Source organism: Sitophilus oryzae, unplaced genomic scaffold, assembly GCF_002938485.1.
Source record: "Sitophilus oryzae breed Bouriz unplaced genomic scaffold, Soryzae_2.0 scaffold_801_pilon_pilon, whole genome shotgun sequence".
In the NCBI taxonomy this organism is placed as follows: Eukaryota; Metazoa; Arthropoda; class Insecta; order Coleoptera; family Curculionidae; genus Sitophilus; species Sitophilus oryzae.
In genome coordinates this window covers 1,145,810-1,173,061 of record NW_022147419.1, presented here as the reverse complement: position 1 = coordinate 1,173,061, position 27,252 = coordinate 1,145,810, and the positions used below count along the sequence as shown (strand labels likewise).

Sequence of the window (27,252 nt, the reverse complement as noted above, 5' to 3'; positions counted from 1 at the left end):
AGACAATTTATTTGACAAATTTGTTAAAGTAATTGCATCAATCAGATTGATTGATAAATTGATATTGATCAAACATTTTTGTTCCATTAATCTGACAAGGACAGTGTGAAGTATAGTTTTCCTGTCTCCTAATTTATTCCGTTATCATGCGAAAATGATGTCATAGATTTAAAAAGGATTAAATTTAACGGTTCCATGCATCCAAATATTTCCTAAAAACTTCTTGGTTAATTTTCTGCAGCTAACTGTGAGATCAAAACATCCGAAATTATGTTAAATTAACTACCATATGCAAAAACTATTTTAGCAAATGTTTGAAGCCTATTTTACAAAATAAAAATGTGTCCATTGAGTGGAATCATTGTTTTGTATCTCGTTTTTCTAGAAATAAAAATTAATATTTAATTTTTAAAGAGAAAAAACACAAAAATAATTCGGATAAGGCGGGTTTTGTGTTGTACGATCCATAATGCGGTTTTTTTGCTACAGCAAGATATTTGCATCATAACTTGATTTATTAGATATTTATGCTATTTCTTTAAAATTAGGTGAGGTTTTGAAATGGATAAGACGTCAGAGTAGTAATATTATACTTGTGTAAAAACCCTAGGAAAAAATGCGAGATTTGCAACAATAATGACCATAAAAAGCAAAAAATATTTGTGGATAAGACGGATTTTGCTGCAGTAACGTAATTTGTAGTGAATTTTATATAGGAATAGGCGACTTTTGCTGCAGTTTGGGACTATGTTTATGTAGATTTCAGGGTCCACTATTTTATTATGTCATATTATGTCATATTATGTCATTAGTCCATTTAAAAAAAAAATATAAGGCGTTTTGCAACTTGTCGCCACATTTGTATAGAGTTTAATAATATCAAGTAGTTTAATTTACATAAATTTGATTTCATTTGGTTGAGATCAAATTATCATTTTTTTTTTAGTTTGGTAGGTGTAAAACCGCCTATCTAAAGTATTAGATAGACAGAAAAATCCACAGACTTCGAGACATAGGAAAATCAAGTCCATTTAGCGTGTGTCCAAATTTTGACAAGTTTTCAAAAATGACAGTTTTGTTTAGACTGACGTTTAATTTCACCTGACCTCTCGGTGAATGATTTCTTTTTATGTATGAGGGTACATAAAATCTAAAATTTACGGCCATGAAGAAATTCAAAACTTGGAACAGTTAAGGCAGAAAATATTTAATGCCTTTGACAGTGTCACACTTGATATGTTATCCAATGTGAGGAGAGAGGGGATTTTATTATCGTTTGGGTTGTTGTTTAATGCAAGAGGGAGACATTTTTGAACAATTATTGTAATTTTTTAAATTTCATTATCCTGTTTTTTTACCGTTTACCCATTACCTACCTTGACGAACATGGGAAAACAAAAGTCCTTTTCAGGACGACAAATATTTTGATTGAGAAATTTGTTACTTTTATTTTTTTTGGGGTTAAAAAAACAAAAGTTGTTAATATAATACCAATTTAAAAGTGTTTTAGTAGTTTTAATACACACTATGATATAAAATGTATTTATAATGTACATACATTATTAATACTATTATTCATTCGAAATGGCACACCAATGATTTAAATTTTTCTTAAAGATAAGTAGAGCTTAGAATGAGCTGTATTTATATTTTACTTTAATATTCACCTTAAATGAGGGAATTTGACTGATACAATTTTTGAATTTGAATTGTTTTTAATGATACTAACAATTTTAGTTCAATTTTTAATAAAATGTATTTAATATTAATAGAAATTCAAGAGATTTGAAACCTCTTTTAGCGATTTATAATTTATAACATGCTCAAATGAATTACAGGTATCCTTATTTTCTATGAAAACCACACAGCTTTTTTCATAGCCGCTGCAGTTGCTATAGCTATAAAAACATAAATAAATGAATAGGGACACTCTTTATTCTCTTAGTTTCATAGTAATTACGTTTTTAAAGAAAAAGTCACAGTTATAACTCGATTTAAGCTAAGAGGACCTTAAATATCGCGGTGCAATTGGCCATACATTAATGTAAAAACTAATTTTTTAAGGTGTGAAAATTGCGACACACGCTAAATGGACTTGATTTTTCCTATGTCTCGAAGTCTGTGGACCTTTCTGTATGAGGGTTCAAAATGAAATACCTATAATTTCTATGCTTACTATTACGTCTTTTTCATTCGATTACACGCTATTCTAGTTCATATCAAAAATCTAAATTACAATATCAAAAAGTTTTCAAAGCTTTAAAAAGACGTGCATTTCATATTTATTAACTTTGGATGAATTGTATATTTCTTTCATCAAAATCTACATACCTACACAAAAATAAAATGGAAAAGCAATAAAAACTTAATGGCCAGAGCAGTTCTAAATATAGGGCTCTAGGGCAAGAGCCGATAACGAAAGTGAAACAACCGTCTCACCAGGGGCATTTTCTAAATTAGGTGACTGGGACTCGCAAGTTCGTTTTTCATCGTTTTTCGAAACATCTGAACTCACTGACCGGAACATCAAAGGAACAAAATGAATAATCAGGAATCATTGCCTGACACGTCTAAAAAAATAAAGAAACCCGTGAAATATAAACAAAATAAAAATAACAAAGTTTGCCGTGCAACGTTATAGGTTAGGAAACAACAATAACACAAAATAAACCGACTTTTCCTAATCCTAAATAATTTTTTACCTGGGAAACTGTGGCCGTCGTAAAAATCATGCTGGTTCTCTAGCCGAATTACCCAGTTTTTCCGGGGTTGAGAGTTTCCCGTTCAGGGGGTGAACGGTATTTTCATCACTGAAACGGAGCAAAGGGGTAATGTTTGCACGGGATTTGGGTCCGGTCCTTTGGCCACGACACTAACAAAGCCGATCGCGAAGATCCGGGGTTTATTTTGCCGTAAAAACCGGAAAATTTGCGATATTTCCAAACACAAACACTATACCGCTGTCAAACGGAGTCCATGACAGTCCCGACTGGGCGCCGATTGCGCAAGCGTGAAGGCGGTTGGATCGGCCGCGGTGCGTGTTTTAAAATGTACTGGGAATATTCAAGTAGGCTGGGAGAAATGTACTAAAATGTATTGACTGAAAAAAAATATTAGGATTTACTATGAAAAAGATAAACTAAATAATTTATGATAGTAGAATATTTAATGTATAAAAAATTAGACAAAACTTTAAAGAAAACTAATACAATAATTAATGCTTAAGATATCAAAATACAGGGTGTTTCAAAACAAATGCAAAAAACTTTAAGGATTGAATTAATGGTAAAAGTAAAGGGTAGTTTGACATATAAACGCTGGGATTTGATTGAGGGAAAATAATAGAACGCTTTTAAGTGATGGGTTAAATTATACCAATATCCCTTGTACAAAATATTAGAAAAAAATGTCCTACGTGTGATTTTGTCAGTAGGTCAGTAGGCAGTGGCGGATCTAGGCGTGGGCAAGGTGGGCACCTGCCCACGACGCCAGGCGCCAGGGGGCGCCGCGGAGGCGCCAAAATGTGTCAAGATAAAAAAATTAACTTTAATAAAGTGATAGATGAAATGGCTTCTGTAAAGGCTGGGGGGGAGGGTGTCTACACATTTTTTGAATTGTGGGGGCGCCACATTTTGTCTTTGCCCACGACGTATTTTACACTAGATCCGCCACTGCAGTAGGTGGCAATTTTTTTAGAAAGGAAATCTAGTGGACCACTGTCATTTATTGAGCGTCTCTGTATAATTTTATTTCTCATTTTTACTTAGTTTAAATAAAATATTTTTTGAATAATTAAATAAAAATTAGACATTTTACTTATTATTATTAATTATTATTTTAAAAAGCAATTTTTTGATAGTTCCTGTATTAATACATGTTAGCTAGAAGAGTTGTTTGTAAAACAATTTATCTTTAGCACATAGTAAAATCATAGTAAACTGATATAAAATGTGATCGAAAAAAACGGCCTCAGCAATGGTTATGAAATGAAGATCGCTGTCATTTTATATGTAGTTAGTAAATTATATAGGCCTTATAATATGTCATCGATAATCATTTCCAAGCCAACTGAATGCCGTTTTTTTTTTCGATCATACGGTGCTAAAACTAATAGTGGAAATACTTACATCTATACTATTATACCGGGTGCGTCTCAAAAGTGGTTCACCCCTATAACTTCTTTAATTTTTCAGATAAAAAACGAGATTTGGTTTGTTAATATATGACATCAATTAGGATTGATTGACATATTCAATTGCTTTTGGTCACTTCCTGTTTAGAAGAGAATTACATATCAAATGTCAATTTTTGACAGTTTCGCTTTAAAAAAATCGTATTTTAAATTTCCATCTAGAGTGTTAAAAACACTAATTTTAAATCAAGGAGCCTTGGAAAAATAGAGTTGATCGTCTAATATTTTTTGTGTCTTGCCAAGGCCGGTTAAAAGATGCACGAATCGTTTAATCATATCTCAATTTTTCAAATATAACGAGGGTTCATCAGCATATTTAAAAAAAGCATTTTGTACATATAATTTGGTACCACACACTTGCTATTTCGAGTCAAATTGTCGTTATAAACCGCATGTTACAATTTCAATTAAACCATACGAGAAAACGTTAAAAGCTGACATATATGATATGTCATTTTATTCAGAGTGTCATTTTCTATCGAATAAAGTAAAAAAATCGAGGTTGACATTTAAAAATCAAAAGTTGTAGTCATGTCCGGTGAAACAGGAAGTGATCAAAAACAATTTAATACGTCAATTAATCCTAATTTATATCATATACTAACATACCAAATCTCGTTTTTTTAACTGAAAAAATAAATATGTTATAGGGGTAGGCCGCTTTTGAGACGCACCCGGTATACAGGGTGTATTAATACCTGTTAATACACTACAAATACATCAAAATAAAATAGAACACAACAACCTGATGAATCAGATGATTAAAACTGCAGTACAAAACTCAATTATAATCATCAACTGATGATGGGCATGGTTAACGAAACGCCTATCAAGTGTAAAAAATTTAATATTTTTGTGTATCATTAACTGTAACAATCAACTGTATACTATTCAAATATAATTATCAAATTGCATCCAATTTACAATTACAGAAGAACTGCTCATGCAAAAACTTCAAAGTATTTTCCTAGAAATGATTAATTATATTTTATACATTTGCTTCTTTGAAATAAGCATAATGTACTAAAGTTAGTACAAACCATCCAACAAACACCGTCCACGACGCTCCTTTCCAAAGACGACGTCGGACGCGCATCGCATCCAGCTTTTTTTTCCATAATTTTCAAATGAATAGGATTTTTTTCTTTGAAAGCGAGACATCACCGGCTCCGAGTTTATCTCGGTAGGCTGCGGCATGCGGAATTATCGTTTTTTGTTCCGCTGCCGCTTCTGTGGCTTCTGTATCTTTGTTGTTAGCGCTTTTAATAACACGCGCTGAAGGGGTACGAGCGAAGAAAAGCGCGTTTTGTTCTTGGGGGTTGGAAAGGTCGTGGAAACGCGTATAATATGTAGGTATACGGGGAAAATCGATAATGGCCGGAATAGGTTGCATTCGTGTTATGTTCAAAGATGACACGCAAAGAAATGATTTAATTTTTTTTGTATTTTTACGATCTTAATCTACTTTTAAACCGTTATTATAACATTTGATCATAAATAAAGGTTCCAAAAGAAGCAAAAAGACTCAAAGTCTTGCTTCTTTTGGATTTATTAACCAGGTCTGTTTGGAAGGTTAAACTTGTTTTTATTAAAATAAGGATAACTAAGGTTTGGGTTAGCCAATTTAAACAAAGCAATTTCATCAGCATGATGGTGCAGTTGTGCCGCTTATTTTGCAATGAATGTGTGGGGCTTCTTGGGTACCACTTGCTTTAGTAGATACAGGGGTGCAACTTTGTTCATGTTTCAAAGCGATAGTAAAGTAATTTGTAGCTTGAGGCACTATGTTCAGTAGCAACATCGATTCGTAGCGATATTCTGATTTCTCGCTTTGTGGCGAGGCGACTGCCTAGACATAGCCTAGACCCAGGGCCATGTAAGTGAAATATTAAAAATGGTCCCAGCAAAAGTTTCCCAATTATGACGGATGATGGCGCTGATCGTCAAATTTTTGGACAGTGATTTTGCTTACCGACAATACGACGTGAGCTACGACCGGACCAGGACCAATCAGAATGATCAGTCCATAGAATAACTAACTGAAAGAAATGAAAACTCCTATGTTAAAGCCTGGAAACACGCGCTCGACGCGATCCAAGCGGGCTACTGGCAGAACTAAAAGTTCGCGCCATATTTTTAAATGGACCTTTAATGCCAGTTCATAAGTTTTTTACTTATATTTGGTAATTTCAATCTAGATTATGAACTTATTTGTAACAAAACATTTTACAAAATAAAAATAATGTATTTTGATACAAATAAATTAATAGTCTAGGTTGAAATTATCCCTGAAATTAGAATAAAACACGAAAAATTTGTAACTTGATTATTTTATTTTATAACATTGTTAATAAAATTACATATAACACATTCAACACTATAGAAGTATATATAAAAGTTATCAGAATTTATACAATCAGTTATAAGTAATTATAAAAAAGGTTATAAATTATAAATAAATTATTCATTCTATAAAAGACATATAGTTACCGTGAATATAATTTGGTATAACTTTAATCTCAACTTTAATGACCTATTCAAATAGAAACATCTTACAATTCACATTATATAATACACAAAGCCAAGGGACAAAATTGTTATTAAATCTATTCTCGATGACTCGAAGCATTTTTTTTCAAATAAAACAGGACATATAGGGCTTATAAACAATACAAGGGTATAGAAAATATATAAATAAGTAAATACAAATATATTTTCAACCTAATGATTAATGATTCTACTCGTTTAAATAAATAAATGATCTTTTTAAAATTACTTGTTTGTCTTTGCAAATTTGTATATTTAATATTTATCTAAAAGCGTACACTTACATAAATTACTGCACAACCTTTAAAATTAAGCGTTTAATATGTTATACAAATTCTTGATTCGATATAAATACACTTAAATAAAACTTTTAATGATCTTCCAAATTTCTGAGACAGCCATTTTGTTGAAAGAATTTGTTTTGATTATGAGAAATTTCATAAAAATTATCACAGGGATTAATTAATATTATATATTAAACTACTTGGCTTTTAAATTTCACAATCCTATCGTCCAAAATACTCTAAATTCGCAAAAATCCGTAAAATATTCCCATAAAAACAAATCACAATTCACTTCCACTTCACAGAAACTGACAGACATTGCCAAATATGGAATGACGTTTGTTTCTCAATTTATTTTACTGATCTAACTGATCCGGGTCACTTAGAAATTAAATTTTTATTAAATTATTTAATTATAATTGTTTCTGGTGAAAGCAACTTCATATTAATGTTTATTCATAGGGTAACAAAGCACATCACTGTTAAATTATCAACATTTTATATAAATATTTATATTTTTCAACTACTCCAACTACTCCAATTACTCCACAGAGAATCAAACGAATTGTTAATTAAACTATACTCTGTGGATGACTTGATAAAATCATGATGAAATTAAAGTCCCTAGATGAACATCTAGGGACTTTAGATGAAATTTCTACGCAGCGCCATCTATCCCTCTACTGGCAGAAACTCCGCCGTGTTTCCAAAATTCAAATGGCAGTTTCATCCGCCTGGATCAGTCTGTGGATCAGTCTTTCTTGGACATTTGCCGCGGAAATGTGTGTTAATTTCTGTTGTGATAAGTGTGGTTGTGTTTGCAGTTTGATTTTTCGGTTTTGATATTATGTTAAAATTAATTTTGAAGTATTGTATCACCTGTTTTTATGTAATAGTACTTTTTTTAGTTCTATGATTGTTTCTATGTTATGATTTGTTAATGTTTGTTTAACAATGTTATACCAAAGAGGTTATACTTAATATACTTATCAATTTGCATAGCCTAACTTTTTTATCAATAAACTTTGTAGATTTTCAGATTATTTAATTCCTTTTGTTTCCGTTTGTAATTTTATTTTTAAGACATATTATGTGATTGTTTCACATAATATGTTTTAAAAATAAAATTGCAAATAGCGAATAAAAATAATTAAAATAAAAAAGTGTATTTTACAATTCCCCCCGGCCCCGCACCCCTTTGGCTAACCTATAATGTCAGCTATGTCGAGAGATGGCGTTACGAAAATGGAACCGATTTATTACAAGGAACTTGGGCTTCTTTTTCGTTAGTATATTCTGTGCCTAGACCGTGTCGCACACGTGTGCAAGAGTGTGATAGTGATATCATATTTCGCAGCATTTGAGCGACAATAGTTTTGCAATGAACATAGTACCGATCTGGCTTCGACATCGCTTCTAAACGATCGGTTGCTAACTTGAACAAAGTTGCACCCCAGACGCTAGAGCGACATATTGCCATGGCCAGCTAGGTCATCGGATTCAATATGCCTGGGTTTTTCGGGTCGAATCAAGAACGAACGTTGATAAATAACAATTAAATGGCATTAAAATGAAATCAAAATATATATTTTGATGTAACCAATGTACGTCTTTTTGTTTCCTAGCCTACTACTATAATTTTTAGATCTTATAATTCTAGACGACAGCCTAATATGATTTATTTTCTTAATATCTCCCGTTAGAGAGAAGATAGAAAGCTGCGGTTTGCGCTGATATTTTTAAAAATTCTGTGCTCTATTTAACTGTGCAAAAAGAAACATAGCCTGCTTTTAATTTTTTTATCCAAACGCGCAATATTTGTTATGTCAAACAGCGCCCTTTAGCGACCATGTAGAAATTTATGGAAACAAAATTTATACTGGAGATCATTAAGGAAGAAAAGCTCTTTTAAACGAGCCCTAGTTTGTTTACATCGGCTAACCCAAACCAGAGTTAATCTTATTTAAAAAAAAACAAATTTAACCTTCCCCCACCACTTTATTTTATGAAATAGAGCAAAATACGGTATACTAAAAAAATTTCTCACTGATTACAGTAGCAATATTTAAAATACCGCTTCACCTGCATATTTTTGAGGAAAATCCTCTTTTCTGATTGACCATCACAGATACGCCCCCCAGCGGACATTTTTCGAACTTGAAAATGATTTCCAGCGATCTCTCTTGATCGATTTACTTATTAAATGTTTTTCCCAAAGTTATACAATAAGTAGTTTCTGAGATACAGCCAGCGTCCATTCTTGTAGGCTACCCGGTACATTATGTGTATTATGATTATGTACCTTAACAAACTTAATGAAAGTTAATAATATCCATCTATCAAAGAATAAAATCGAAATTATATAGAAACGCCTTTACTTTTTAGGAAATTCAACCATATTTTCATGTTTTTTTTAAATTTGTCTAAAACGGTATGGAAATTTGGAAAAGGTTAAACGGGATTAATAATTTTAGTTGCTATAACATCGACATTTTGCTATTGAAACGTCGATGTTTAATTTGCATCTCCAATTAGTACTTCATAATATTAGAACTTGTTTTCTCAGGACTTTAATCTATACTGATATATAAAATCCTAATTGAAAAAGTGACTGATTCACTGATTAATCACGATCCTGCTCCAACCACTAAACGTAAGAAGCTCAATTTTGGCATAAAGGTTGATTTTAGGGTGTAGAGGTTCGATAAGAAGGGATTTTTAGAAATTCCAGTCTCAAGGGGGTGAAACCACCCCTCAAATATTACAATATTTTTTATTTGAAAAACGGTCAAGTTTCCGAAAAAAACCTTAAATACGTATATTTTATTTTGTTTTTTTACATATTTTAAGATTTTTTAAAAATATATACAGGGTGTTTCGAACAATCTGGTCATTGATTGATCACGATCCTGCTTAAAGCGCTTGACGTAAAAAGCTGATTTTTGGAAAACGGATTGACTTTAGGGTGTAGTGGTTCAATAAGAAGGGATTTTTCGAAACTCGAATTCTAAGAGGGTGAAACCACCCCTCAAATTTTAAAATATTTTTTATTTAAAAACCTGTGAGTTTTTCGGAAAAACTTTTAAACACGTATATTTTATTTTGTTGTTTTATATATTTTAAGATTTTTTAAAAATTTATACAGGGTATTTCATAAAATATGACCATTGAGTAATCACGATTCTGCTTAAACTGCTTGAGGTTTAAAGCTGATTTCTGGCAAACGGATTGACTGTGGGGTGTAGAGGTTCGATAAGGAGGGGTTTCTCGAATCTCAAATTCCAAGAGGGTGAAAACCTTGTGAAAACGCCCCTCAAATATTACAATCTTTGTTATTTAAAAAACGGTTAGTCTTTCGGGAAAACGCTTGGACACGCATAATTTATTTTGTTTTATTACATATTTTGAAATTTTTTAAAAAGTTGGGTAACTGATTAACCACGATTCTGCTTAAACTGATAGCTTGACGTAAAAAGCTTATTTTTGGCAAACGGATTTTTCGAAAGTCAAATTTCAACGAGATGAAACTACCCCTCAAATATTACCATATATTAGTTATATAATAATATCGCATATCGCCATACTGTTTTTTCTCATGCTGACATAAATGTGAGGAAATTTTATCCAGTTTGTATGTTAATGGAAATTCTTGCTTTGCTTTATCACCATTACAAATGATTAATTCGACGCGAACGAAGTCGTGAGTACACGCTAGTAAATCATAAAATAATACTAATTTTGACTTTTGATAATTTTTAATTTACAAATATTTTTACCTAAATACAAAAGCTTAACTTTTACAATGCTTAACTTAAATATCACTAACAGTATTTCGTGACCTCCAATAATTTTTTTTTAATCTAACAAACATTTTTTCTAATAAAACACCCCATAATCCAATTCATTTCCTCCAATAAGCCACACCTTTAACCTTTCCCCCCAAAATCACCGATACCGAAAAAAATGGCCGGATTTCGAAAATGGGAGAATTTTTCTCTGCCCTAGACTCCTTATCTCCTCCTGGTTTTCCACCACAAGCACAAATAGCCGAGCGAATGGAAGGCGATCAGCAGAAAAATCATGTTCCATACGTCGCAGCCGAGATTAGCCTCGGAAAAAGAGTACTTGTCCAGGACTGATGGGCCGTCGGTCAGGCAGGGCAGAGTGCCGTCTTGGCGCGTCTCGCAACCTGGAAAAAATGACGGGATTAGGCTAGAGATGAGGCGGGATATCGATGTTCCTACAATAAATTAATAAAAAGCCCAATCGGTAATACAAGAAAATTTATTTTTTTCCATAGCAACTGTTAAAATTGCCTTATATCTATCAAAAATAGTAGATAAAATAGTACTTTAACCGCAAGGGTAGATTAAATGATACTTTAACAGCGAGGATAGATTAAAAACTTTATTTCTTCTCGAACGTTTTTTAATGGCTTCCGTTTTTGAAAATTTTTGTATTCCTTTTCATAAGTTATTCGGGATTTAAATGGAAGTAGTTTGGATATGACGTTTGTCGCCTCAACATGAATATCTGTTGGTAATTTACTTATTTCCGTTTTGAGTCATTTCTGGCTCCAATTCAATCAGCAATCGACATGAAAGAAAATTATAGTCTATAAAATGAATAACTTGAACTATGAATATAGCGTCAATACAATAAAAAATACGGAACGGATATGGAATGGATATGGAATGGAAACGGAAGGTATAGTCTATAAAATGAATAACTTCGAATTTTGACCGTTATTTTTTACCAACATGGCAAATATAAAATCCCTCTTTCAAAAAAGTTACTGATATTCTTTAAATTGAGTGCCTGAACGGATCAGATAGGTAACTCTTTTTACTTTCGTGAAATAGAAAAGGAAAATAATAAAACAAGTGACAGTTCTTCCTCTTCTTACAAAATCAACACGAAATGTCATAATTTTTTGACATTTCTAAATATCAGACCAATGCCGTCTCTAATAGGACAGGCTTGGAGTGAGATTTATGACGTCACACTAGTTAGATACTACGGATTAAAAAATATGTTGTAGACTACATCGAAAACATAATTCTTCCTCGTAATTTTGGTTTGTATTTTAAAAATGATATAGTTTACATGAAATATACATAATATACAGTTAATAAATACAATATATACACCTATTTATAGTAATAAATACTTTGGCAAATAAACCATACAAATGCAGCAAATGTTCTACAATATACAAATAATGAATAGGTACCTAGGATAATGGGTAAAATGTAAAATATATTTTAAATTTTGTGGTTTGAAAATCGATCTAATTTAACAAAAACATTCAATATCTACTAATAGTGATGTATTATTATTTGCATTCACAAAATTTATATGTATATTTTGCAAGTATCAATTTTCAAAAGTTATAGAAAAAGGCTATGAAATAAAGATCGCTGAGATCATTTTATAATATGTAAAATTATTTTAAAATTTTTGATTTTCTTGGGATTTCGGGAAAAACGCTGATTAAGTTTTCATTTGGTTTTTCATTATTTTTATTTGGTTTGGGCTAAACCTTTCGGTTAACATTATAGCCTACATCAGTGTTGTGTCATATGAAAAAATAGTGTCGAATATAATCCAAAAATTACATATAAAATATTCACACCACACACCACATAATGTTTACTGCAATTAATAAACTAATATAAACTTGTCAAAAGATGACCACATATTTTTAAAATTATTGTTCTTAACACTAAAACTATCAACATTGACTATGGAGTACGATTTCAGCAATAGTCAATGTAGATATCTTATGTACCTATTCATTATTTGTATATTGTAAAACATTTGCTGCATTTGTATGGCTCATAATATTATTAACTGTATATTATAGTTCGTTGTATTTATTAACTGTATATTATGTATATTTCATGTAAACTATATCATTTTTAAAATACAAACCAAAAATGCGCGGAATAATTATCTTTCTATGTATTCTACAACATATTTATTAATCAGTAGTATCTAACTAGCATGACGTAATAAATCTCGCTCCTAGGCTGTCCTATTAGAGACGGCATTGCGTCAGCATGGCCGCAAGTTGCTAACCCTTTGCTAACCTAATAAAATTAACACTAGAAAAGCCCGCGGAAACTGTCAAATTCAAAGTTATTCGTTTCACAGACTATAAAAAATATTGACTCAAAACTGACAACTAAAGAGACAGCTTTATTTATTTGTCAAATCACAATATTTTTTCTACTCGTAATAAATTCCTAGAAATAATAATTTCTGAATATTTTTTAAAACGTAACTCGCTCTGGAAAAAAATATTGTTTGATACACGACGATAAAATTGCATTATCGTCTCCCAAAATTAATTCGCTCGCGATTTCATCGCTTGTGAATTAATCTTCTCGGTCGACGATAAAATACCATTTTATCGTCTTGTATAAAAAATAACTATTTATCTAGATGGCTATACATCTAGATAAAATACCCTAGGCAGATATACTTATGTAAAATAATAAATAAACAACTTTTTTCGGTATGATGACTAAATAGTCAAATTTATTGAATTTTGTTTTAATTAATAATTTTTAAACAAAACAGTATGAATAACTCCCTTATTTGTTGAGATGGAATTATGAAATTGTAAATCCTGGAGACTTATTTACACAATTTTAAATGTCAAAAACTATTATTTTGGCATAGCCCGCTACACTTATTTTCTGACATCTTATATCGATATTTCTTAATGTTGGTCTCATCTCTAATATTACACTATGGATAAAAGGGAAGCTTTATGTTTGCACGTCTTGATCGATGAGATGAAATGATGCGTGTCCTTTACAGGAAGACCAAGAGTATTTTTTTTTGCTTTCGCTTGAAATATTATGAACGATTTTTGTTTTGTTACCAGTACAAGTCCTTAGAAATACTTTGATGCAGATATAAATGAAATAAATTTGAAATAATTACCAATCAGTACTTGAATAAACACTATTCAAGTACATATACTAAATGTTCAGGTTACTAAGTTTGGCAAATACCTTCATTTAAATATTAACTACCTGTTTATTATTATTATTAATTAATATTGTGTTATACATATACATTATACATATACCTACCTATAATTTAATTAGATTATTATAATTGTAAAAAATTGGATATATTCGAAATAATACTTACTAATATTTCTAACTCCTTTCCATTGCAAAATGCTTAAGGATTCTGTGGAATACATCAACCAAGACAGATATCTTGTCCAAGACATTAAAACGGGGATAGTCCTAAATAAGAATATAGTAAGTACACTAGCCTTAAAAATATTTCCACTTATTTAAGATTTACCCTGTATATATAATAAATTACTTATTTGTGTTAAAATTATTGTTTTAAATTATTACGAATAATGTTTTTCCGATTATTGTATAAAATTTTAAAGAAAGAAATACCGATTCAATAAATATAATATATTAAAAAATAAAAATTTTCGGCAAACAAAATACATATTGTAAGAATTTTTTTCTTTAAAGTTTTATTTGGATTAAATTACTAAAAATACTGCAAGATTTGCAAGAGTCTTGCAGGAAGAGCACTACTACGACTAAGACTGAACCCTGCAAGACCAAGACGAAGAGCAAAACTACTTATTAATTGCAAGACCAAGACCAAACGAGTTTTGGTCTGGAATAGAAGATTCAATCTAGAGGCTTTGTTAAAAACACTAATTTTTAATTAAGCCTTGGATAAATAGATTTTAGCATCTAAAGTTTTTCGTGTCTGGTCCTGATTTGTTAAAAATGCCTAAATCGTATTTTTAATCATATCTCAATTTTTTCAAATGGAATAAGGGAGGCTCATTAGCATATTTGGAAAAGGCAATTTTTACGAATAATTTGGTAGCACACACTTTTTTCGTGTCACATGTATTTCGAGTCATATTGTCGTTATGAACCGCCTGTCATAATTTCAAATAAACCATACGCGAAAACGTCAAAAGTTGACATACGGTATGTCATTCTATTGAGAGTGTCATCACAGGTGTCATTTTCTATCGAATAAAGTAAAAATGCCAAGAGTGTCATTTAAAAATCCAAAGTTGCAATCATTTCCGGTAAAACAGTAAGTGACCAAAAACAATTGAATACGTCAATCAATCCTAATTTATGTTATATACTAACATACCAAATCTCGTTATTTTATCTGAAAATATAAAAAAGTTATAGGAGGTGAGCCACGTTTGAGATGCACCCGGTATAGTGAAACAATACGTAAAAAATTTAATAAGATAAACTCCACTTATAATATAATATTTTCGCACTTATTCAATTACAACATGTACAGGGTGGGTCAAATTCGACGCTTTTAAATGGAAACACCCTTTTCTATAGGAGATAGACAAAAACTAATATCGGTGTCTGGAGCTCAATTTTCATCAAAAACATGATGGTGAAAACCGACATCAATATCTGTATTTGCATTTTTAACAAATCGCTGTAATTTTTTTGCTATCGAAAATTTTGTATTTCTATGAAAACATTTCCAAAGCACCTTTTTACGTAGAATTTAATGGTTTAAGTATAATTTTTTTTAAATTAATAATTTAAGAGTTATCAACAGAAAAAATGATTTTTTATTTGGGACACCCTCTATATTTTTAATTATCTGAAAAGAATTTAAAATTACCTTTTCAAAAATATAGCACACTTGATATTTTGTTATAATTCCCTTCGAAATACAGAATTTTTAAAAGTTCGCCACTTTTAACTAGTAGGCTTTGGACCCCTTATTGATGATATGCCCTTAATGGAACTCGAAAACATATTTTTCCAGCAAGACAACGCGCCGCCTCTGAACGCTGAAGTTATCAGCAAATCTTTGCAGCCACTTTCAAGAATAATTGAACAGCTAACCAAGATCCCAGCCGTTGGCCGTCGAGGCCGCCTGACTTAGTGCCCATGGATCTCATCCTATGGATATATTTGCGGTAGAATAAAGGTTCTTTATTCTTCCGTATAATCTAGACAAGAATTAGAAATACTTAGCAGTTATGAGAGGGTATTTTGGTATTGGTACTTTCACCTCCACTGAGTTAATAAATTCCGCGAAAAATGTTCAAAAACTGCCCCGTCTGTCTATAACAGAAGAGGGTCGATATGTCGAACACCTGTAGCAAAATCTCATGTCTTGGTTTGCTATTTATTTTTATTGTTATTAGATATAGTTTAAATATATTTTAAATTGTTATAAAATTTTTCATCTCTCATAGCAAATATTATTTTCGTTTTAATTGATGCTCACAGCTAGAATTTCTTTGCATTACAGCCGGTGCCGTTCAAAGCCTACCTATTTAAAGCGGGAATTATTAATTATATTTAGAGGAATCGAGCAAAATATCAAGTGTGTTATATTTTTGGAAAGGTAATTTTAAATTCTTTTCAATAAATTAAAAATATACAGGGTGTCCCATATAAAAATCAAATTTTCTGTTGATAATTCTTAAAGTATTAATTTTAAAAAAATTATACTTAAACCATTAAATTCTACGTAAAAAGGTGCTTTGGAAATGTTTTCATAAAAATACAAAATTTTCTATAGCAAAAAAGTTACAGGGATTTGTTAAAAATGCATATTTTTGAAAAACACGCCGTAACTCCGAAACGGTAACAGATATCGATATGCGGTTTTCACCATCATATTTTTGACAAAAATTGAGCTCCAGACACCGATATTAGTTTTTGTCTATCTCCTATAGAAAAGGGTGTTTCCATTTAAAAGCGTCGAATTTGACCCACCCTGTACAGTGTACATAAAAAACGTCATACATTATGTGTAAAATATACCTATGTTGTAATTTGTAATAAATGTCAGTTTTCAGCTGACATTTTTATATAATTTAAAAGAAAAATGTCTGAATCAACCAAAGATTACTTTAATTCAATTACTTACCCTCTCTTAACGAAAAGTCCAGACGTTACCATCAGCACATAATCGAAAGGTACTAAATAAGCCATGGCCCTTGGCACCGACTCAAAAGCATTCGAAAACATTATACCTGGAAAGCCAACCAAAATAAGTACACCTATACACATACGCGCGCCCGAAATGTCTATTCCAAAGAAGATTTTAAAATGGAAAATGCATTAGAGTCGGGAAAGATATGTCCTAATTGCATATGCATATGGAGAGATAGAGCGCGAGTCTAGTAGGTACATGTTTAGGGAACGTTTCGGGCGCACGTTTATGTAGAACAATGCAAAATATCTTACTTTCGATGTGAGCGATTTTTTGGTTCTTCGTTTCGTTATGTAAAGAGGGATGCAAATTTTTAATACCCATCGGCAATTCTATTCTAACTCTAACTGTATTTTTTATTGTCTAGTATACTGAGTGGAAAAAAAGGATAGCGCCCATATCTGTACGTACCCCAGAAGCAAACTATACCGGGAGCGATTCAAAAGTGGCTCACTCCTATAACTTTTTTATTTTATCAGATAAAAAAACGACATTTTGTATGTTAGTATCTATACTAATATATAAAACTTTTACGTGACTGACATACTGATTAATCACGATCCTGCTCAAACCACTCAACGTAAGAAGCTCAATTTTGGCATACAGGTTAATTCTAGGGTGTTCGATAAGAAGGGATTTTTCGAAATTCCAGTTCTAAGAGGGTGAAACCACCCCTCAAATATTACAATATTTTTTATTTAAAAAACGGTCAAGTTTCCAAAAAAACGCTTAAACGCGTATATTTTATTTTGTTTTTTTACATATTTTAAGATTTTTTAGAAATGTATACAGGGTGTTTCGAAAAATCTGGTCATTGATTAATCACGATCCTGCTTAAAGCGCTTGACGTAAAAAGCTGATTTTTGGAAAACAAATTGACTTTAGGGTGTAGAGGTTAGATAAGAAGGGATTTTTCGAAACTCAAATTCTAAGGGGGTGAAACTATCCCTCAAATATTAAAATATTTTTTATTTAAAAACCGGTGAGTTTTTCGGAAAAACTCTTAAACACGTATATTTTATTTTGTTGTTTTACATATTTTAAGATTTTTTATAAATTTATATAGGGTGTTTCATAAAATATGACCATTGATTAATCACGATTCTGCTTAAACTACTTGACGTTTAAAGCTGATTATTGGCAAACGGATTGACTGTGGGGTGTAGAGGTTCGATAAGGAGGGGTTTCTCGAATCTCAAATTCCAAGAGGGTGAAAACGCCCCTCAAATATTACAATATTTGTTATTTAAAAAACGGTTAGTCTTTCGGGAAAACGCTTGGACAAGCATAATTTATTTGTTTTTTTTTACATATTTTGAAATTTTTTAAAAAATCATACAGGGTGTTCCAAAAAGTTGGGTAATTTCTTAACCACGATTCTACTTAAACTGTTTGACGTAAAAAGCTTATTTTTACCAAACGGATTTTTCGAAAGTCAAATTCCAACGAGATGAAACTACTCCTCAAATATTACCAAGTTATATAATAATATCGCCATATTGTTTTTTTTTCATGCTGACATAAATGTGAGAAAATTTTATCCAGTTTGTATGTTAATGGAAATTCTTGCTTTGCTTTATCATCACCATTACAAATGATTAATTCGACGCGAATGAAGTCGCTGGTACACGCTAGTATGACATAAATTAGGATTGATTAGCATATTCAATTCTTTTCGGCCACTTCCTGTTTCACCGGAAATGACTACAACTTTTGATTTTTAAATAGCACCCTCTGTATTTTTTAGTTTATTCGATAGAAAATTTCATTCTGAACAGAATGACATATCATATGTCAACTTTTGACATTTTTCCTTAAAACAAAATTGAATTTTAAATTTCAATTTAGAGTGCCATGGCTGTTAAAAATACTAATTTTTAATTAAGAAGCCTTGGAAAAATAAATTTGATCGTCTAATGTTATTCGTGTCTTATCATAGCCGGTTAAAAGATGCCTAAATCGTATTTTTAATCATATCTCAATTTTTTCAAACGGAACGAGGGTAGCTAATTAGCATATTTGGAAAAAGCATTTTTTTACGAATAATTTGATACCACACACTTGGTATTTCGAGTCAAATTGTCGTTATGAATCGCATGTTGCAATTTCAAATAAACCATATTCGAAAATGTCAAAATTTGACATATGATATGTCATTCTATTCAGAGTGTCATTTTCTATCGAATAAACCAACAAAACACCGAGGGTACCATTTAAATATCAAAAGTTGTAGTCATTTCCAGTGAAACAGGAAGTGACAGAAAACAATTGAATACCTCAATCAATCCCAATTTATGGCATAAATTAATATACCAAATCTCGATTTTTTATCTGAAAAAATAAAAAAGTTATAGGGGGTGAGACACTTTTCAGACGCACCCAGTATTAAGTCACAAAACATAGTTTTGAGAAAAACGAATTTAAAGTTCTTTTTTGAAGTTATTTTCTAATGACTTGGTTATTTTTAAACCTATGATTGTAATTTTTGGTATATGGACGACTTATTTTGAACTTAAATGAAATGAAATGTAAAACAGTTTTTAAATAAATTACCAATACAATTACAAATTACAAATACCAACAATTTTTAAGTGACTTAACATATTTCGAATATTAGAAAAAGAAACATTTACAATACTTAACGTATATTAATTCCCTATTTATGCCAAAATGAATAAAGCTAAACCATTTTAAGTCCAAATAAAAATATGTTACTATATGAAATAACAAGAAAACATTTAACAGGAAATTGTAAAACAGGTTGGTATGCTGCAATTTGGAACCAATTTACTATCTTTATTAAGTTTAAATTGACTACCCTATAATAGTAAAACGATCAAAATCAGTATTTAATCACCACTGTGGACCCATGAACATAACATACTAAACTAGGTTTGCTAACATTCAAAATATAAAATAGAGGACGAGGGGGCAAAAAAGAGACCCAGGCGAAACATTTTTTGAAACCTTTCCCAAATGTCTAGAATTGACCAAAAAGTTATGTCTTGTCAACGGATGGTCTTTTTTACTTTAAAAATATTTATACTCAAAACTTGTTAAAATGAAACAAACCATTTTCAAAAACCTTTTTTTTCAAAACATAAGCTAACAGTAAGTAAACAGAAAATAGTTAAATATGTTTATCCAGAAACATTTCTTGTATATAAATATTTCTTCATTTTCTTTTCTGTACAAACGAGGGGAATTGCGAAAGACACAGATTAACATTTTTTTAAAGCATTGTGGGTATAGACGAATATTTTTTAGATTTTGAGTTTGGTATGTAAAAAAGAGTAGTAGTATGACATAAATCATGATTTTCAATACGTGAGAGAAAAGAGGACAGTGAGATCAAAAAGAGGACTGTCCTCTAGAATAGAGGACGGTTGGCAACCCTATACTAAACTAACCAAGAAGAATGTTTAAACCAAACTGCGTTCACGTGACTTAACCTCATTTAGCCCAGGTCTGATATCGGACTTAATATGATTTTAAACAGACTTTTATTTATTGATACAGATAGCGTAAAACGTATACTATATCTCAAATATGCCAATTTTGGACTTGTATCCAGAAATATTTCCAAAAATATATTTCCGAAAATTTTACAATATTACCCAATATACATTTGTCAAGTGTTTAAGTCCATCCTCAGAAATTCGTAATATCCTCTACCCCGATTGTGACGTCCTTTAGTCTCGTCCAATCTCGCCATCTATTGGAACTTTTAAAGTGATTTTACCCTGGAAACTTTGGCGGCCGTTATTTTACTTACCTACGTACGAACAGACCTAACTTTTATTTAAAGGAAAGTAGATTTCGAACAGTTGAAAACTCGTCGTCGAACACATTCGAAAGACTTCGAATCAATATAGGGCATAGTTTCGAAACTATTGAAACGTTTAAATTTGAAGAGTTTTGTATATTGTCTTATTTGAAACAGGGGTTTAGATTACATCAGAATATTGCAACTGTGCGATGAAATACATTAATAAAGAAATTAATTATAGATTTAAAAGAACTTAGTTCAATACCCTTGAAAGCTATAATAGATTAATTTGTTTAATATTCTTAGAAACATTTTATGACAATCTGTCCTTTTGTTATTTGTATACTTGCACACAGCACTGTAGTAGCACCATAGTAGAAGGAAAAGGGTAGTTGCACTCTCCCAAATATTTTCTGCCAGTTTTTACAATCTGTCAAATATCGGCAGATTGCAGAGCGTTTCAGTCAGGTGGTTCACTTCTTATGGGAGAACTGGCAATGGTTGAAAACTTGACTACAAGCGATTTTCTAGGAATCTTCATTACCGATAAATTATTGACAAGAGTGACAGATAAAACCTTGACGTTCTTTCAGTATTCCAGTTCATCTCTTTTTCTTTCTAAAGTGTGCGTTGAAAGGAGACAAAAACAATTTTTTGTGACCCATAATTTGTTATTCGAACACCACTTTTCTCCTTGTCGGGTCGTTGACGTTTGACGTTGACTTGTCGCCATTTTATTTCTTTTGTTTACACGCTGCATTTTGCTTTGCAAATTTAATACATAAAGTATTTAGGCAAATATATAGGTTTTTAATAAAACTCCTCGGACTAACGTGTAGGTAAGTGTTGATAATTTTTTGTTCATCTTAACATGCTCATTGTCGTTCTCCTGATTTTAGGTGACAGAAAAGGATCATCAAATCAAATTGAATTTTATATTTTCCTTCCTATTTATCCTTCCTAAATATCAACGAGATGAGCCATCGGAAGAAAGGGACCATAGTACAAAACAGAAAGGTGATCTTTTTTCTTTCCACTTCGGATATTGAAATTATTATATACTGTAGTCGTGTTCGGCATTATGCTCTGAGAAATATAGATAAACAAAGAACAACAGATATAAAGCATCCCAGAGGAAAAGAGAGGCAATACCTGTATGTACTCTCTCTGATATTTGTGAAAGTTACAGCAAAGTATTGTTGTAAATGTCATCTTTTTGATCGACCTGAAAACTTCGAGCAAAAAGATGACACTTTCAACAATACCCTGACAGATATCAGAGACGATACAGGTTTTTCCTCTCTTTTCCCCTGGAATACTTTTAATTTATTATTCTTTGTTTATCTAGATTTCTCAGAGCACTATGAACGAACTCAGCTTGTATGTTTGAAATAATCGTCCAGTTGGCTTAAAAATGATGATCGAAGACATTTCCCATATAATTTTACTTTCAAAATTATGATATATCTTTTATTTCTAAGCCATCTATGACGCCATTTTTTTCAGTTTTGTTATAATTAATTTTGTCTCTTGATCTACTTGTAACATTATTCTTTTAATTTGATTAATTTATTGTGGTGAAATTAATTTCTGTTGTATATTTGATATTGATATTAAACATATTTTTAAAAAATGGTGTATTTTTTGTGTTTTTGTGTATGTCATAATTAAAAATAAATAAAGAAATAAAATTTTTATTTTTTAAACTTCCCGCCATGCGTGACAATTTAGTCCGTAGTTCCTACAAGCGAAATTGGAGGCGCTAGTAGCAGTAGACTTGTCAACAGTGTCAAATTTAAACGTCAATTTCACTTTCCAATATTTAGCAAGGCGCTCGCACTTCTTCTTGTGTATGTGTTTTGTGGTTTCAGTTGAGTTCCGTCCATCGACCTGCGAGGTTCGAGCGTTGCGTCCCAGCACACAGACGGATTGATAAAAAATGAGTGCCTTATTGTGCGCCAGCTGCTATTGGTTGGAGTAATAATTCAAAAAATTGTGCTTTGAGTTTTTTTTTGAGAGTCCTAACTACTTAATAATTTGATATTATTTTCATTTAAACCTCAATTTTTTATCGATTTTACTTTTGACAACCATGCCTTGCTTGTTGTTTAACGAACTGCACCATCATTGAACAAAAATTTGCTAGTACCGAAAGTACCAAAAAAAAACTGGAAATCCCGGTTCCTTAGAGGCATGGTACCGAAATTACCGGTTCCGAAAAACAGCTCCGGTTCCGGAAACGCTATAACGTACCATAACCGTGAATCGCCCTATACAGGGTGAATCTTAAATAAGTGCAAATATTTTTAGGGGTAGTATATTCTGTGCAATTTTTTTTTGAAAAAAAATCTTTTTTTTTACTTTTTAGTTAAAAAACATAATTTCTTGATAATATGGTAACTACGGTTCAGAACCGGAAATTCCCGGTTCTTTTGAGATATCAAAGAACCGGGATTACTTACTCGAAATTATTAATTCCCGGTTCTTTCGGGACTCGGTAACAATAATTAAAAAATTATTCTTTTACTACGTGAGAAAGTGGTGATGCTATTTCTCATTGTTCTTGCTTCTTTTCTCTTTTGAAATTTCTGTAATGTTTTTTAGCAATTATTGAAGTTTAAATATGTTATTTTATTATTTGGTACAATGTGTTGAACGTATTAGTTATCCAATGAAAATCACCTAACCAATATATTACTACAAAACAAACACAATAATGTTAAAATTAAACTTGTTTTAAATTTAAAAAAAAGTTGTAGAAATTCTTTGAAATAGATTAATATAAAAATATGTCATTATATATTTTTTCCCATCAGAAGATTTTCAGATACAGAAGAATTGTTACTTACACGAAATGTGAAAATATTCTGTTTTCAAGCAAATTTTTACTCGATGATCAATTTTTTTTTAATTTTATTGTTAACTCATATTTTCCTAAATACATCTCTGTGAAACTATGGCGAGTGTCACGACTATACTTTGCCTAGTTATAGACCACAACTATACAGCTACGTCAGTGGTCACGGGACGCGAGAACAAGGTCATATAAAGTGGCAGAAATAGAACAAATGATTTGACAAGGAGTAAAGCTACTAGTTTCCTTATACTATGGTAATATCAAGTCTATAAAATAACACCCTATATAGTAGAATAAAAAATATATATTTACCACAGGCCGAGGCCACGTTCGTAGTGAGCGTAGCAATTAGGGACGTCATGAAAAATGCATAGGAAGTCCGGCGCAATCCCGATATCCAATAAGCGATCAACACGAAGAGGAGGGGCTCGATTATGAATCCGGGAAGCTGTAAAATTACAGAAATTAATTACAAAAGGGTCGCAAAGGGTGACAAAGGGGCGAGGATAGGGGTGAAGAGGAAAACGAACCCTTTAAATATTCGATGTCGATAGTGGGCCTTGATTCTAAGTCTTTAGAACAATAAAAATTATATCTCACCGACAATGTTACTCCTTAAATTTTGAGCTTAATTTATATTAAAAATAGATATGTTTTATACAAAACGATAAATGGTATTTTATCGTCGTGTATAAAACAATGTTTTTTTCCATAGCGAGTTACGTTTTAAAAAATATTCGGAAATTATTATTTCAAGGAATAATTTATTACGAGTAGAAAAAATATTGTGCTGGGTTGGCGTTGGTTTCTATGTAATTTGACAAATAAATAAAGCTGTCTCTTTAGTTGTCCGTTTTGAGTCAATATTTTTTAATTCTCTTTTTTGTGTCGATTGCTTATTGAATTGGAGCCAGAAATGGCTCAAAACGAAATAAGTAAATTACCAACAGATATTCAGGCTGAGTCGACAAACGCCAAATATCCAAACTACTTCCACTTAAATCCCGAATAACTTATGAAAAGGAATACAAAAATTTTCAAAAATGGAAGCAATTAAAAAACGTGCGAGAAGAAATAAAGTTTTTAACCTATCCTCGCTGTTAAAGTATCAATTAATCTACCCTTGCGGTTAAAGCACTATTTTATCTACTATTTTTGATAGATATAAGGCAATTTTAACAGTTGATATGGAAAAAATATTATGAGTAATTTCCCTTACCAAAAAAGTTCTGTAAGAAAATCTACAAAATAAAATAGTTATTTTTTGTAAACACTGCTGCGTTAATCCGACGGAGACTAATTATTGTCAGCAGTGGTTTACTAATAAACAAATTTTCCTAACGGACAAAAATATTCTTAACGGTTCGAAAAGTATATCTCTTTTCGTCGTTGAAAGCAAAAAACAGAAACAACAAATAGTTTAGTTTTTTAAAACAGTTAGAATGTAGAATATTTGAAGGGGAATTAATCACCGCGACCTTACAGATCTATTGTGTGTTCCCCTTTCTTGAGTTATAACGAGTTATAACTCATCATACAGTCTCAGGGCTTTAACAGAAGCCAGTATCTGAGACGTCTCCACAGAGGCCAGCTGTCCATCCTCGACATCAGCTAATCAGCTGTACAAAAGTTCATGGCACGAACGGTCGTCGTCTCGGCGCATTCAGTGGGCATCCAAGGTGTTCTGGTGTTTCCCCATTTTCTCCACAGAATCTGCATTTGCCGTTGTTTCTCAGCTTCAGCCTACTGACACAAATTAACTATAACAGATGCGAAAGAACACCGAATTAAGCCGTAGTCTCATGCATCCGAAATCCGATGACACGACGATCCGACGGTGCTCCTATTGGTCGAAATATTTTGACAACAATTTTTATCCGATAATTTTAACTAATCATCCGACGTCGTATAAAGTTAAATTTTGTTTAACTTTTGTACGATATCGTGTGTTTTTTAACCTCACTTTTTTTGAAAACATTTGTTTTTAAAAACAAGTTTAGTGGGAAGTGGGCAATTTCGGGATATTTGGCGAGGAAGTTATTTTTATAAGTGTTTCTCCAATAAAACATGACATGAATCTCTATTCAGCGCAGCAGAAAAATGTTAAAACTGTCAAATTTCGGAACGAACTTTCGGATGTATGTGACAGGCTTTTTTTATTTCACACGATAACTTCAAATTTCGGATGTCGTACCATCGGATTTCGGATGCATGAGACTCCGGCTTTACGCGTTCAGGTTTCTGTGACCTTCAGAAAGAGTTCATAGACAATCCGCATCAATGTATAGTTTGGGTTATTATTTGTTTGGGTGAAAATAATCTGCACCAATATGTTATCGAGGCATATAATCTCACAGTAATTTAATAGATTGCTCGTCATATTATATCAGTTCGTAGGAGATTAGGAAAAAAAAGATATTTATAGTATAAAAAATTAATTTATTTAACAAAATTTAATTAAAGATGTGACAAAATAGTTACTTTTCTATTGGTTCTATCAGATTTTTTTCGACTATATAAATCTTTATTTTTTGTAAACTTTAATGCATAAAATATTTTCAATCTAATAAATAATTTAATGATGTAAATAAGAGGAAATTTCTCACATGGCTGGTCAAATTCTATAGTTTTCATTATATCAAACAGCCTCTGAATGTTTTCTTCAGTGCAAAACTCATCAAAATTTAATATAAATAATTTTTCCATTTCCAGTAAATAAAATGAACAAATTTTTCCACTTTCATGATCAAAGGCTTTTAAATGGGTAAATAATTTCGAGTTATCCAGAGATTCGGATTCTTTTTGCAAATTTTAGACAAATATCACATAGATGTATTTGAAGACCCTTTTAATTGATGTAGTCAAACATAATTAAAGGCATTTTGAGTTGAAAACATTTCTCAGAGGCTGTTTGATATAATGAAAACTATAGAATTTGACCACCCATGTGAGAAATTTCCTCTTATTTACATCATTAAATGATTTATTAGATTGAAAATATTTGATGTATTAAAGTTTACAAATAAAGATTTATATAGTCGAAAAAAGTCCGATAGAACCAATAGAAAGGTACTATTTTGTCACATTTTTATTTAAATTTTGTAAAATAAATTAATTTTTTATACTATAAATATCTTTTTTTTCTTTATAAATAATGTATGATGAGTTATAACTCGTTATAACTCAAGAAAGGGGAACACACAATAGATCTGTAAGGTCGCGGTGATTAACTCCCCTTCTAAATATTCTACATTCTAACTGTTTAAAAACTTAGAAATAACAGTTCAAAAGACACATAGGTTTCCGGACTAAACGACTGGTGTATTTACACCACTCAATAGGCGTGTGGGGTTTGCCGAGAGGTTTCCGATGCAGTCGCTTTCTTTCGCATCTGTTATGGGTAATTTGTGCTACTGAGGTGTTCGTTGAGGAGGCAGTACCCTGTTAGCAATCCCGTGACAATCCGAAGATTGTTTTTACTTAAATCAAGGAAAATCTTTGATTTTTCTCGGTAGTAAGTTCATTTAAAACAGATACACGTCTACAAAAACCGTTGACGTCCTGTTAACCACTGCTGACAATTATTAGTCTTCGTCGAATTAACGCA

General features: G+C 31.5%; 1 protein-coding gene across 1 annotated transcript in view; it reads right to left on the bottom strand.

Moving 5' to 3' along the window:
- Nucleotides 1-10,834: 10,834 nt before the first annotated feature.
- The window catches only part of LOC115888557 (ABC transporter G family member 36-like), a 75,727-nt gene continuing 59,309 nt past the window's right edge, over nt 10,835-27,252 (bottom strand). Inside the window, exons 24-27 of the mRNA XM_030908309.1 lie at nt 23,958-24,093; nt 16,954-17,059; nt 14,191-14,291; nt 10,835-11,212 (exon numbers count right to left, since the gene is read on the bottom strand). Coding sequence (XP_030764169.1) covers nt 11,034-11,212; nt 14,191-14,291; nt 16,954-17,059; nt 23,958-24,093 — 522 coding nt within the window. The 3' untranslated portion in view covers nt 10,835-11,033. The remainder of the gene's footprint in view (nt 11,213-14,190; nt 14,292-16,953; nt 17,060-23,957; nt 24,094-27,252) is intronic.